Source organism: Parasteatoda tepidariorum, chromosome 4 (genome assembly GCF_982258835.1).
Source record: "Parasteatoda tepidariorum strain Cologne lab strain chromosome 4, Ptep-v5.0, whole genome shotgun sequence".
Taxonomy (NCBI): Eukaryota; Metazoa; Arthropoda; class Arachnida; order Araneae; family Theridiidae; genus Parasteatoda; species Parasteatoda tepidariorum.
This window is the reverse complement of record NC_141758.1, coordinates 79,950,300-79,965,513: the sequence shown is the minus strand read 5'-3', so window position 1 is coordinate 79,965,513 and position 15,214 is coordinate 79,950,300. Positions and strand designations below refer to the sequence as shown.

The window sequence follows — 15,214 nt, the reverse complement described above, 5'->3', positions numbered from 1 at the left end:
AGCCATGAAAAAATTTTTGGCCTAAAAAATTCCTACAATTACTTTTTTTTTTAAATGTGTCACTTTGCAAAACTTTTTCTATTCAAAATTTGACAAAACTTTATCTTTGAAGAACATATATCAATTTTTTGTATTTATTTGTTTGAATTCCTTAAGTTAATTGGAGGGACGTTAAATTTAATTTAATAAATTATTACTATTTTAATATATTTTAATTTCTATTATTTTATAACACATTTATTTAAGGATTGCATAAAATCAAAAGAATTTTTTTTCTTCTTAATTTTCCAAAAATATCTTGAAAAAGTTATTGTTCTGAAAAAAAAGCTAAATCTTTTAGGAAAATATTTATGAAAAAAAAACTTTGTTCATAGGGAATATTTAGTTCTGAAAATTTTCTGCACTCCTGCTTACATGTATATGAATATTTCCTAATCAGTGAACTAATTACTTATACATTAATATAATATTAATTATATTAATGTATAATTAGTTCACTGATTAGGGAACTAATTATAATTTATAAAAAATATACATGTTTGTTTGAAGTAGTTAATAATTTTTTCAATAAATCAATTCCAGAATTTAATTAAATTATTATAATAATTAGTACAGTTATTAGAATAAATTTCCTAGTTACATGTTATTTTATTATGTTATAATACCTTTAGTAGGTCTGATTTTGGGTGTTCAACTTAAAAATACATTTTGTTTTGCTACGAAAAAAACTATAAGACTGAGAAACTTGAAATTACTAAGGTTTGAGTGTATAAAATTGTACATAATTATGATGGAATAAAAAATATTAACATGAGGTCCATACTTGTTTATGAACTTTACATAGAAGGGTTCTTTTTTTCTAATTCCATTTTGAAAGTTATTGTAATTTATTTATTTATATTATTATTATTATTATTTTTTTTTTTTGTGGTTTTAGATTACATTTTGTTTTGGTGCTCAAAATCTAAAAAACTTGAAATTACTAAGGTGCATAGAAAAGAGCACAGGGATTGTGATAGAATAAAAAAAACATAAACAATTTGAGTGTTAGTTTGAGAATTATTAACTGTTAAACTTGTCGTTAAAAAAAATCCATGTTGGTTGATATACTGTTTGCTGAAATGCAACTACAGAGTTGAAATTTGACATGTTGATTTCAAATTATTAACTTAATGTGATGTTTTTTTTTTCTTCCAAAATTCCTATTTGGTGAAAGTTATTGCAATTTTTTATTCCTTTTTTTTCTTTAAATAATAATTATTTATCTATTTTGGTAAAAAAATTTATCTCTCTTGTGATTTTCATTTTATAAGCTAACACTTAACTTGATGTCATAAATAGCAAAATAGAATTGAATAAATAGAAAATAAGAAGATGTTGTGCAAATAAATAAATCATTTATATTGAAATTTATAAAACTATAAAGAATGAAGAGAGAAAAATTGTTTATGAGGCAAAGTGTTATATATCATTAACAAGTTAAATTATTTCTTATTTATTACTTTTTATTGTGTCCTACATTCTGTATTCTTAAGTTAATTTTTTTTCTTCTCAAGTCCAATTCATTATTTTTCGAATCCAGTTTGCTTTTCATTTCGTTGGGATTAACATATTAATAAAATTTGCTTACATAAGATTATAGTGATTACATTATAAAATCAAAATAGCCTTTTTTTATCGACTTTTAAAAAGATCAACCAAGATGAAAATTTTATTATAATGAAAACTGATTCTGAGAAAAACAAATTTTCACATAAAAAGGAACTGATTTTCCACAGCATAGCTCGTCTTCACTGTTTGATAACTCTCGTGAGAAATTGAATTTCCACAATATTGATTTGCCAAAATTATTAATCCTCAATCTGATCATAATTTTTGTAATAAACTGACATAAACCTTTGCTTCCTCTTAACCCTCAATGATGAATGAGAAGCAATCGCCAGGCTTGTAATAATAATAATTTTTTTTTTTTTTTTGCTATTCATGCCTTTATAATATAGTTTAAAAGGGCTAGGGCAAATGTGCATTAGAATTGCCTTTCTTCATGCATTATAGTATTTTTGGCAAATCGTATTTTTGATTTAAAGGACAATTTTTGTTATTTTATCAGTTTTACATTTAAAATTTGTTCCATTGAATAAACTTAATATAATAAATTAGTAAATTATGTTTATACCTAAATGTGAAAATATTTTTTTTTTCAAAATTATATTTAAAATTGTTTTTGTTTACTCGAATAATAAATCACAAAATTGTTATATTTGTACATAATCATAATAAAACAAATTTCCTTGTTTTTAACAAAAATTTTAGTTTTTATTGATTTTTTCTAAACTGTAAAATTGTTAATAAGAACAAGTTTATTGTTTTTTTATATCCTACCCTTTTGTGAAATGTACATTATGTTTATTAGAAAGTCTTAGTTTAAATGCATGATTTATTTTTAATTATGCTAAAAACTATAATAAATATTTGTTCCGATTCATGTATACAGGAGAACATGAAAAATATAAATGATATTTCATGCTATAAAAATAAAGCATTTACATTTAAAAATTTTATTTTGAATCTGCACAATGCTCCTATTTCAAATGCCTTTTTTAAATTTAACTATAAATGAATGTTTCTTGAAAATTATTTTTATTAATAATTTTTATTAATATTTTTTTTGCTTGTTATTTATAATTTCGTCCATAATTATATATCCATAATTATATCTTTAAAATATTAAAATTTATATGAAGATATAATTTTTTTAAAAATTTTCATTTATCCTCTAAAAAAAACACCTAATACAATTACCATTTTTTTTTTTTAATATTTTTAAAGTTATTATTAAATCTATATTATGTGTCATATTTTTTTTTTTTTTTTTTACAATTAAAACTTTAGATTTTTTCAGTATTAATTTTAAGTATTTGAACATTATTTTTAAATTCAATGTTCAGTTTTAAATAAAAATGTTCCTTTCAAAAAAAAATAATTTTGAAAAAAAATTTAATAATTCTATCCATTAGTATTAAAATAATTAATACCAACACACCTATGTTTTATCTTAACATTCCCCAACTCCCTGTATTGGAATGAACTTTCCTACCAATCAATAACTGCCTGCTACTGCAGATCCAAAACATAGAAGCAGTCCAGCAACACTCAGCTTCTTAATCTGACACTCATAACATTTCTCTTCAATAAATTTTAATTCTTGACTTTTTCTCCAACTACAAGGTCATTTAAATATTCTATAAAATTATTATTTTATTAACAGTGAAGTTGATAGGAAGTTGTTAGGAATCATTAAAACATAGCTTTTTCTGTCATTTTAAAATTTATAGTATTTTGCATTGTTTGTTTACTCACAAAATGAGTCTTGCATCTAACAGCGAAAAGAGCGAAGAAAGTCATTCTTTTACTGAAAGACCACCTTTGGGTTTTTTTGGTTCAATGAAAGCTGTATGGAACCTAGCAAAGTTGCTAAATTAAAAAGAAAATGTACATCTCTATACTTTTGATGTACATGTTTCTGAATACATAAATTTTTATTTGTTTGTTTTAAAAAGTGTTTATTATATCTTTTAAACACTTTCATTGCATGTTTTGAGCTTGTTGTTGGATATTTAAAAGTGTTTAAGGATTTGTTTTTAATAATGGATAGTATATCTAATAATTTGAATTGTTGTGTTCGTCCTAAGTGGTTCAGCTCCATGTTTAGGCAATGTGATGTACCTGAATGTAAGTTTTTGTACATTGCATTTTTGTGTTTCATTTTTAATTTAGCTTCTTTTTTTTTAAGTATTTTATTTATTGATAAATTGATAAGTTATAAAAATTAAGGACAATATTTGATTCAGGAATATTATTCAATGTTTTAATTAAAACTATCACAATATTTATCATTGTTATATAAAGTATGCTATATAAATTGGTTTAAAAATAACATTTTCATAACAATGTCTATAAAAATTAGTTTAGTTATTTTTTTAAGACTTTTATTGAATTTCATTTGTTTGAGTTTTCTGGTGTATTATTATGTCAGTTTGCACTGACTATAATATCAGCCTTTGCCTGCACTTAAAAAATATATATATTTGTTATATTCAGTTAAATATAATCTTGCAAAATCATTTGTCTGCAAGCATTAATTTTTCCTTTTTTTTATTTGAAATTAAGTGCTGAAAGAATATATATATGTATATTTTTTTACCCATAACCATCTAAACTAAAAATAGGTTACATAGAGATAAAATATAGATAATTGGTGTCAATGACCTGGGATGTAGTGGAAGAGACAGACAGAGCAATCCATTCTCCTATGGGATTTTATCCTTTTAACTGATTTGCTACTTTCCCTACCAATCTCATCTTCACATCCATTGAATAACATATAAAAAATTAGTTTTCTGTGCAGGGAAGCAAACTTTTTGCACCATTAACTGAGTCTGGAACATAAAACTAAACGATTTGTAAAAAGTATGCGCATGAAAATTTGAATAGAAGATTTAATAAAAGAAGATTTGATATTTTTAGTTGCCAGCATGTTATGATCTCTTTCTTCTTTGCATTACATTTGAGCCATTACAGTCTTCTCAATAACTGATAAAACTTTAAAATAATTGTGTGCAAAAATTTATTATTACTTATTTAAAATAATTGTGTGCAAAAATGTATTGTTACTTAACATATTTAAAATAATTGTGTGCAAAAATGTATTATTACTTAACATATTTAAAATAATTGAGTGCAAAAATGTATTATTACTTAACATATTTAAAATAATTGTGTGCAAAAATGTATTATTACTTAACATATTAGATTCCTAATGATAATTGGCATAAAACTATTTGATAGAAAGGTTTAACTTTTAAAAAATCTTAAAGCTTTTAATTGTATTTTTTACAGGTTGTTGTGGTTGTTGTTCAGCTTTACGTCCTCGTTATAGAAGACTTGTAGATAATATTTATCCCTCAGATCCTCAGGTATTTTTAACTTTTTTCTATTAAATCATTTTGCTTTTATTTGCTCCATTGTTAAATGATGTATGCATTTATAAATATTATTGATTTCTAATGAAAAAAACTTATAAAAAAAAGACATTTGTGATGTTAGTAAAATCTGGGTAACAAATTTGTCTTTTATTTTATTGTGAATTATTTATTTTTTGTTTCATAGTGATCAGTCATACATTATTAATTTATGTAAAAAATGCCTTAAAATTTTAGAACATTACATTGTTAGCAACCATCATAAATTTTTCTAGTTTTCTATTTAAACGATGTTTTGAAATTAACTGCCAATTATCTCAACATCTTGTAGCTAATTATCAACAAAGTATCCAAATTAAAGTAAAACTGTGTCATTAAAAGTGTCAATTTATTTTTCGATTTTCTGTTGTTAATTATGTGAGTACAATTTTTTTGTTTTTTTACAAACTTGAGATACAGAAACTTTTAAAATATTAATATAGGGTTGAATAATTAGTATCTAGATATGTTAGTACTAAAAAGTAATAATATCTCTGGACAACTACATCTGGTTATTTCTTATATCATTGGTTAACTTTTGAATTAACTATATATTTAAGAAATAAAATGTCCTTTCCTTCCCGGAAATATGTAGGTGTTTTTATTTAACTTTTCTATTTAACTGTTTTAAGATCTTTGGATTTATATTTTGTAATAATATTAGTTAACTGTTTAAAAATCCAAAAACTAAGATTTATTTTATTTTATATCTCACATTTAATAAAATGATTTGACTAAAGAGCTAATGTATTTATTTCTCTAAAAAAAGTCATTATGACTTTTGTTTCATAATTTCTGTCATTAAGCTATAGAGTATAGCATGAAGACAATTTTGAATTGACGTATGTAAAACACGAGCTATTTTTATTTATAAAATAATTTTTATTGCTTCAATTATTAATTACAGGTCTTATTCTGTTTAATGAATTTTAAAATAATTCTGTTAGGATCAGTAATGATAATCTTGAATCTTATTTTTTCCTTTTGTAACTTATTTTAAAGATAAACTTTATAGCAAACACTTTTCTTTATTCTATATGTATAATGATTATGAGAAAATAAAACTTAGTCTAAAACAGGTCTTATTCTGTTTAATGAATTTTAAAATAATTCTGTTAGGATCAGTAATGATAATCTTGAATCTTATTTTTTCCTTTTGTAACTTATTTTAAAGATAAACTTTATAGCAAACACTTTTCTTTATTCTATATGTATAATGATTATGAGAAAATAAAACTTATTTATTTGAATTCAAATTTTACATAAATGTTTTCACCTCTTTAGGATGGTCTTGTTCGTAATAATATGGAAAAACTTACATTTTATGCCCTGTCCTCTCCAGAAAAACTTGATCGTATTGGAGAATACTTAGCATGGAAAGTGTCTAGAGACATTGCTCGTCATCGACATGGGTGAGTACATCTTAACAGGTGTCTGCTGTCTGCATTTATCTTATTTTTATTTCTTCCTTGTAATTAAATTTTACTTTCTATCATTGCAATAAAATTTGGTCATTTGAGTATTTTTTTTTTTAATATGAACCAGGGTTTGCAGATTTTTGTTTGACCCTGTATTAAACTACTAATTTCATAAAGTCTTTGTCAAGTCCTGCCATCAAAAACCTCAAATAATACATTTTATGATCTTAGAAATATTATGAAATTACATCTTATGATTGAATTGTCTGTTATGTTTTGATGGTAATTGTAAACATAAAGTGATATTGTTTTTTCTAACCTTCCTATACTTATAAAGTAAGGTTCATCTGTATTTATGTTCCTTTTAAAAATTATACCATCTTTTTTATTACCAAATTTATTTAAAAATTAAAAACAGTTGCAATATTTTTTTTTATTACCGATTTTGATATCAAAAACTAGTTTTTGATTCTAAAGTCAATCCTGATACGGACACATGCTTTTACTTAGTTGAGTTCTATTTGTATCGAATTTAGATATTTACAGATTGGTACTTCCTTATTATGGTTTTGAAGTTGTACCAAACTGTCAATTTAAAGTACTTTAAAACTTGTGTGACAATTTAATTTATCTAAATTTTATATTTTTTTCTATCAGGTTTGTTATAATTGCTATGGAAGCTATGGATCAACTCTTAATTGCCTGTCATGCTCAAACTCTGAATTTATTCGTTGAAAGTTTTCTGAAAATGGTACAAAAACTTCTTGAATGTCATGAACCTGACATGCAACTACTTGCAGCTCAGTCGGTTAGTATTAAAAGTATAATACTATTTACATAGTTACTTTTTTCTTTTAACTTTGAAAAAATAAAGCTAAACTATTCATACACATTTTTTACTTTCACCTGAGTGTAAACTACATTTACATGTCTACATATATATTAACTAACTCGTAGCCCAAAAATCTGCAAAATTTTGCATTTGTCACAAGAGAAAGAAAACTACAAGTTGTATCATAATAAAATTAAAACTTTATATATATTTCATAAATTAAATTTAACAAAATCTCCATTTATATCGAATTAAGTGACCATTGTTAGGATGTTATTAAAATAACATTTGATTTACTTAAAACTATAATGGATATTTCCGTTAAATTAATTTTTTAATTAATTATTTATAAATATAAAAAATATGTTTTGATGAATAATTAATGTTCAATTTGTTCTTATTATTCTTCACAAATTCATTGTAATATTGGCATGTACTTATTAATTAAATTTTTTTTCTTTTACTGCAATGTAAAAGAATAAAAGTGCATACATTTTATTTTATTTTTAATTATTTCTTTTAGTTTGTAAAATTTGCTAACATTGAAGAGGACACTCCATCTTATCATCGTCGTTATGATTTCTTTGTATCGAAATTCTCTTCTTTGTGTCATTTTTGTCATGATGATCTCGACATGCAAAACAGGTATTTTGAATTTTTTATACTCCTTTTAAAATGATGATATTTGCACTTTTTAGCATTTTAGAATCAAGCTTTAAATTTTTTTTATACTAATGTAAAATGTGCTTTTTAGCAGTTAAGCTTTAAAATGTTTTATACTGTTGTAAAGTTTTAATATTAGTGATTTGTAGTATTTTAACTATAAAGCTTTAAAAAAATTTATACTAATATAAAATATAATTGTTTGAGCTTTTTAGCAATTTACTAATTTGAAATCAATCTGCTGTTTAAATAATGCCAAACTAGTAGGTTTGTACTATTTTAGCACTAATTACTTGATTGATGATAATAATATTGTTGATAAATAACAATGCAAGTAAAGAAATGAATTACGATTATTATAGGCTTAATTTTGCATTTGTATAATTGGGATAGTTATAATTAACTCTCCGTGTTGAAATTATATGAGAGTGTTGCAGTATTCATCCAAACACTCAGAAATATCCCGTTATCCTTTCCACATGAAGCAAGGTCCCTCTTAAAACCCATTGGGTTATGGGATTCTTACAATACTGGATACTAAAAATGTACTTTTATTTATAGACTGAGAGTTGCTGGTTTGAAGGGGATCCAAGGTGTTGTGAGAAAAACAGTCAGTGATGATTTACAAGTGAATATTTGGGATGATACTCACATGGAAAAAATCATCCCTTCATTGTTGTTTAATATGCAAGGTCACTGGTGAGTCTCATTTCATAAGTCCTTACATCTATTGCATGCTTGTAACAGAATTTTTTTGGCCAAAGTTGTCCTTTTTATTAAACTAGATTTGGTCAGGTTGGTTTAATCAGTCTTAAGAACACTATCATTTAAACATTTTGTTAAAGTTTTTTGTTGATAATATTTTATTAGTTGTTTTAAGAAAGTATGCATCACAATTTTCTAAGCAATTTTTGACCATAATATTACTTTTAACATCTTTCTAACACAATATGAAAGCCTTTAAAATATGAATTCTGAAAAGGAACTATAAATTAGCTATGCTAGATAAAAAAGTATTATTTGTAGATACTTTTTTCTTCCACATAGAAATATTTTACACTACTTCATCTTTGTAAGAAATTGTACTTATACATTTATGAAATGGAAAATAACAGTTACAGAATATTACATTTAAACACATTGTTGTATTAACGCAAATGCGAGATGTTATCCCTCTAACACTTTATCATCAAAAACTATAAAAGTTTAATTTTTTAGCTTTCCTATATTTAAATATAAAAGTTTAAGACTATTTCAGGTAAGTTGCCCCAAATAGTGAAATATAAAAATTATCACATTTTTTTTAAATTCGGAATCTGAAAGTCGAACGATTTCCTACTATTTAACAATTTTGGTTTTCTAGAGTTAAATAATATTATTGTTTAATTAATACTTTTTTATATAAAGCACATTCTAATTATAACTGAGTGTCAAAACCAAAATGAAGTAATTTTTTACTAAGTCTCAAAAATATTTTATTTAATATTGCATCTGAACCGCAGAAATTATTCAATTCAGCAAAGCATGAAACAAATTATGTTTTGATTAATCAATTTATTCCACACTGTATTGCAATAAATAAACTTTTTGTTGCCCCTGAAAATTTTCAGCTAATTACGGAAATTAAATATATTAAGTTAATCAAAAAATTTTAAATCAGTTTTATTTTCTGTTAACTTCCCAATCATAATGATCTTTGTTTATAAAATAATTATTCTTAACTATTTCATATATAATTGTAATCTGAAATAATTACGAGTTAAATATTTTTTTGTGATAATTATTGTTATAAGCTATGAAATTTTGATTTGATTGAAAATGTTTTTCATGATTTTGCTTTTTAGTGGAGGCTTGACAGAAACACCGGATTCCCCTCAAGAAGAATCAAACCCATGGTCTCTGGCTGAAAATTGTATCAGGGAGCTCATGGGACGAGCTACTTTTGGAAATGTTCCTTCTGTTATTAGACCTGTTTTGAAGTAAATTTTACCTTTATCTAATTGTAATATTTTGTAAATTATACTTTGTTAAAATTTATAATTAAAAAAATCAAGTATGCGGGCATAATAGATACCAGAGCTTATGGCACAATTAGCAATAAAACCTATCCAACCAGTAGTCCTTTATAGTAGCAAAAGCTGGACATTGAGTAAACATATTCAAAGCGGCTTGTAATTTTTTAAAGAAAAACTCTATGAAAAAATTTTGGTGCTGTTCAAGAAAGTAATGTAAGGGAAACTCTCTACAATCATGAAATTTATAATCGATATAGGCAACTAGATATTGTAAAAGTCATCAAGTCAAACCAAAAAAAGTATTTTTGTCACTTATTTCAATTTAAGAGTTGCAACTCCAATTAGCTGTTAACCTTTTACAAGCCATGTGACACTAGAAAATGGGAAGAAGTGCGACTCATACGGCGCGATGACATTGAAAAAGATCTAACAACATTTAAAGAAACTAGTTAGAACTACCCTGGCCTGCTCTAGGCTGTAGTGCCAAGAAGAAGAAGATATCAGAGTAGGGAAAATGTAATTGTAGGATTAAGTTTAACTGGTTGCCAATAATCAGTTAATTATATGTAATCATGATTCTAAATAAATATAAAAGGCTTCATTTGAATAGTGAGCCAACTCGACTTATTAAAAAAAAGAATTAGCCTCACTTTCATAAGCCTCAGTTTCTATCTTATTTTAAAAGTAGTGCTCTATGTCCATCTTATTTCAACTGCCAAACAGATGGCTTTACGAGACAAAATTATTTTAAAAAACAATACTCATTAGACTATAGGGCTCTGTATTTCAAAATAAATAATGAGTTGGTAATATTTAAAGAAGGCTTTCAGTTTTTTTTTTATTTTAATTTGAATGTTGAATATAATAAATCGTAATTTTTTCTTACATTGTTATCTTAGTTAGAACACGTGTCAAACTGTCTCAACTATTGAATTTTGAATACTAGAAATAATTTACAATTACAGTACAATTAGGATCAATTGAATTACATTTTGCTCAACTATCCTGGATATATGCAATCTATTTTTGTGCATGTAAAGAATTATTTATTGTACTTATAAAGAAATTTGCCCTTTTTATATGTATCATAATAATTCATTATTATAATCGTAATCATAAATAGAACTAATATTCAACTTTTATTACCTATAATAATGCTGTACAACTTTAGTAATTAAAATTAAGTCAATTACATTCTGCTCAACTCTGCCAGGTATTTATATTGAAAAAATATTTAAACACAATTATCTTGACCTGTATTACACTAATTCCCTTTTTTATCGATGCCCAAATTAAAGAATTGTTTTATGTTATTAATAAAAAAAATTTATCTCATAGCATAGCTTTTTAGTTTATTTAAATTCTATTTCTAAATCATTTTTAAAACTTTTTTTATCTTGTATTGAGAGGGAATTTAAAAAATTATATGATATGTTTTTTATCTCGACATACCAAATTAATTGTTATTAGTTGATAATAAACTGGCTTTTAACAAATAAGATGTAAATTTAAATATATAATTTGACATCATCATCAAAGTAAAAAATTTGTTTTTTTACCTACTCTGTAATTTATTCTATAAAAGTCAATATCTAATATTTAAAAAATATATTGATTCTTATTATAAAATTATTAAATTCCTGTTTCAATCAATTTGTGATTTATTGTGAAGTTACTGACTATGAAATCTTTATAGGCATTTAGATAATCATGAATTATGGGACCCCAATGATTTTGCTGTTCATACCTTTAAGATTATTATGTACTCAATTCAGGTAAATATTCAGTTCAAATTTTATTTTATCTGTATCATAAAAACTATTCTAACTACAGTACAGAACCCGTTATTCGGAAATCAGAAAACCAAAAAACCGGAACAAAATGCAAGCAATCCCCCCCTTTTTTTTCCCTCTTAAGATTTCAGGAATTTTCGTTCTTTTTTTAAGGATGTTTACCTTACCATCATTTTGGAAATAATCATTAGTGTATTACTTCATCGTTTTTTCTTCTTTTTAAGATTATTTCGAAATATTTTTTTTTAGTTGGGTTTCACAATAAAAATAAAAAAAACGGCTCTTTGTAGAGATTCAGAAAACTGGAAAAATCAGTTATCCAGGATAGTGATGATCTCGATCGTTTCAGATAATCAGTTCCCTACCAGTACAGAACCCGTAGTTGGGTTTAACAATAAAAAAACTGCTTTTTGTGGGATTCAGAAAACCGGAAAAATCAGTTATCCGGAATAGCGATGGTCCCGATCGTTCCGGATAATCGGTTCCCTACTGTATATTGTTAGTCTTTTTTCTAACTCTAATGATTTTAAAACGTTATTAAAATGTTAACAGGGTTTTTAACACTTGACTATTTTTGATATTTATAGGTTCAATATTCATATGCTGTCATTCAGATACTAATGAGTCATCTGGATGAAAAGTCTAGAATGGATGAATCAGAAAAGAAAAGAAGAAAACCAAAAGCAGATGCCAAAGTTCGAACAGGGATAGTTAATGTGCTTGCTAATATAGTTTCTATAGCTGCAGGGGAAAGTATAGGTAAATATTACTAATGTAATTTATACTGCGTTATATGTTCTCATATTTACTATTTCAAAATTACTGAATTTTTAAGAGGTTACCATGAAAAAATAGTTGATAATTTTAGTTTTTTTAATTTCATATTTGTTATAGATAGTCTTTACATTAAAACAATTTTTTCAGGTTGTTTGAGCATGGTGTGTTAAAAATTAAAATACGAAAGATATTACCCTCAACTTAAATATTATTTTTAGCGGACAAAACAATAAAGGAGCCTGTCAGATTCCAAATTTTCTACAAAATTTTTTATTGCATTTTGACTGGAGACAGTATATTTTTTTTTAATTAATATGAGAATCTTGAAACATTTAGTATCACTCTTCTTCTATGTGGTACATAATGTGGAAAAAAGGACACAAACTTCCATTTGCCTTTCACCAAAAATTAGAAGACCTGGACTTATACTAGACCAAGAAATTAATTATGACTGGTTATAAATAGTTTATCCTTCTTATGATGCAGTCTAAATATGATTCGTTGAATTCAAATTAGAAAGTTTTAGTTCTATTAAATAGTTATTTACTTGGAAGGTTTCATTAGAAAGAAATAGACCAATTTTTTAGTAATTATGAATTGTTTAATTTAATTTTGAGTTGGTCTGTCATTTATAAAGGATTTTGAAACATTCATGTTTTCACCCTCAACTTTTAACCATTGCATCGTGGTCCATAATGTTCTGCCACTTTAGAATAGTAAACATTATTATTATTGTTTGTTTGTTTGTTTGTTTTTTTGAAAAGGATAAATAAAAAAAAGAGGGGCAGTAAACAAATCCAAATTCTGTTGATAAGATTTCCTTTTTTATGTTGTGAAATAAACTCTAAGGAAAATTAAAACCAGTTTGACTCATTTATTGACAAATTAGATCTAGACATTTTTGTTGTAACCCTTCATCTTTCTGCTTCTTTTTATTTGCCCATTCCACATTTCTACTTTCTTGTACATTAAAAATACAATTAAAATATTTATATGTTTGAAAATTTCAAAACATAATTCTATACTTCATGTATAAATATTAGATAATTATTTTTGCAGGTTTAAATATTTGAAATTTTTCTTTTACAAATATCTTGTGACAGACCATAAACAAATAATAATTTTTATTACTATTTTTTTATGCATTGTATATGTTGGCACAGTATTTAAGTAACTGAGTTCTTGAGGGTAAATTTTCTTTCTTGCGATTAAAAACATTATCTTATCAGAAGCTATTACTGGCCTATTTCAGTTTTAGTAATTCTTAAAAATAAGGACTCATCATATTACTGCATTTTTATAATTTTCATAATGGTTTATTATGTTATGGATAGTAATTGTAGCTTAGATTCTCTAGCTACTTGTAAATATCTAAAAAACTTAAAAATCAATTATCATATAATCAATCAATCATAAAATTCAATATCAATCATAAAAAATCATTTATCTGTAAAACCTATTATAAATGCAGCTTCCAATGAATCAAAATAAATATAAGTTGGGAATATGAATTTATATTTGTCAATTGTTTATTATAAGTATTATCTTTTAATTAAGCGTTTTCAATATGAATTATTTTTAATTCTAATCAATAAAACTACAAAAAGGTGTTATTTGGTGAACCCCTTAAATAATAACGTAAACAGGCTATCATAGCCTTGCTTGTATCACAGCTTTCAGATAAGCACTGCTACTTAAATTTTATATGAAATGTGAAGAATATGTAGTTCTAACTTTGTTTTCTTTCCATTATACAGGCCCCTCAGTTCTAGAAATTTTCAATTCGCTGCTTAATCACTTGAGGCATTCGATAGATGTACATTCTACTAAAGAGAAAGACCTAATTGATGAAAAACACTTCCAAGATTGTGTGATCAATACTTTGGGTAAATATTTTTCATGCTTCAAATTTAGAAAATTTATAATGCTTCTTTTTATGCCTTTATTGGTCAGGGATGAGATTCTTCCGGGGATTCGCGGATTTCCGCTTTTTCTCAGATTTTTCCATTTTTCCCGCTAATTTCCGCCAAAAAATTTTTTTGCACAAGTTAAAATATTTTATGAGGAATTAAATTTTCCGCGGAGCGAAATTATTGAAGTCCTCATTCCTGCCTCTGAAGTTTCTCTAAAAATCATTTCCTTGGGATAAAACTGGTTGACCTTTATACGGGGAGGAGATTTTTTTCGCTTTTTTTCTCTCGGATTTCAGCCTTTTTATCAAAAACTCAGATTCTCTAAAAGTTTCGTTTTTTCTATTTATTTATTTATAAATATCCTGTTTTTTTTTTTAAAAAAAATGCAGTCGTTGAAGTCAAATTATTATATTTATTTGCGATTTTCAAAGAAAAACAGAAAATTCAAACTACGTCCTAGCTGCTAATCCTTCCGCATGTTTACTTATATTAGCTATTTTCTCCGATTTCACGCACAGAAAATAAGATTTTCCGTATTTTTTATCCGTCGGCGGGATAGCTTGTATTTTCGTAATTTAGACGTCGCTGCTTCTTGTATTCTGGAGAGAAAGCAAACAAAAAAAGCGAAAAAAAAAATAGAGGTGGATTTGTGGCAAAAATATTTATTTGCTCTTTCAATTAATCTTGTAAATTTTATTTATTGTGTAAACAAAAAACAATTCTAACAATCCTTTTAGAAATCCCAAGTCCCGACTCTGCAAATATCTCGATTTTATTATCAA

General features: G+C 25.2%; 1 protein-coding gene across 2 annotated transcripts in view; it reads left to right on the top strand.

Moving 5' to 3' along the window:
* stmA (Protein EFR3 homolog stmA) overlaps positions 1–15,214 on the top strand; it is a 37,114-nt gene that overhangs the window by 4,259 nt on the left and 17,641 nt on the right. The window contains exons 1-10 of one of the 2 annotated variants that reach the window (XM_016053889.4): positions 3,117–3,732; positions 4,900–4,976; positions 6,306–6,433; positions 7,097–7,247; positions 7,795–7,916; positions 8,496–8,633; positions 9,779–9,913; positions 11,646–11,724; positions 12,330–12,501; positions 14,277–14,405. In XM_016053889.4, coding sequence (XP_015909375.2) covers positions 3,648–3,732; positions 4,900–4,976; positions 6,306–6,433; positions 7,097–7,247; positions 7,795–7,916; positions 8,496–8,633; positions 9,779–9,913; positions 11,646–11,724; positions 12,330–12,501; positions 14,277–14,405 — 1,216 coding nt within the window. In that variant the 5' untranslated portion in view covers positions 3,117–3,647. Of the gene's footprint in view, positions 1–3,116; positions 3,733–4,899; positions 4,977–6,305; positions 6,434–7,096; positions 7,248–7,794; positions 7,917–8,495; positions 8,634–9,778; positions 9,914–11,645; positions 11,725–12,329; positions 12,502–14,276; positions 14,406–15,214 lie in introns of those variants that run through there. The other variant, XM_043041869.3, reaches the window with a different exon arrangement.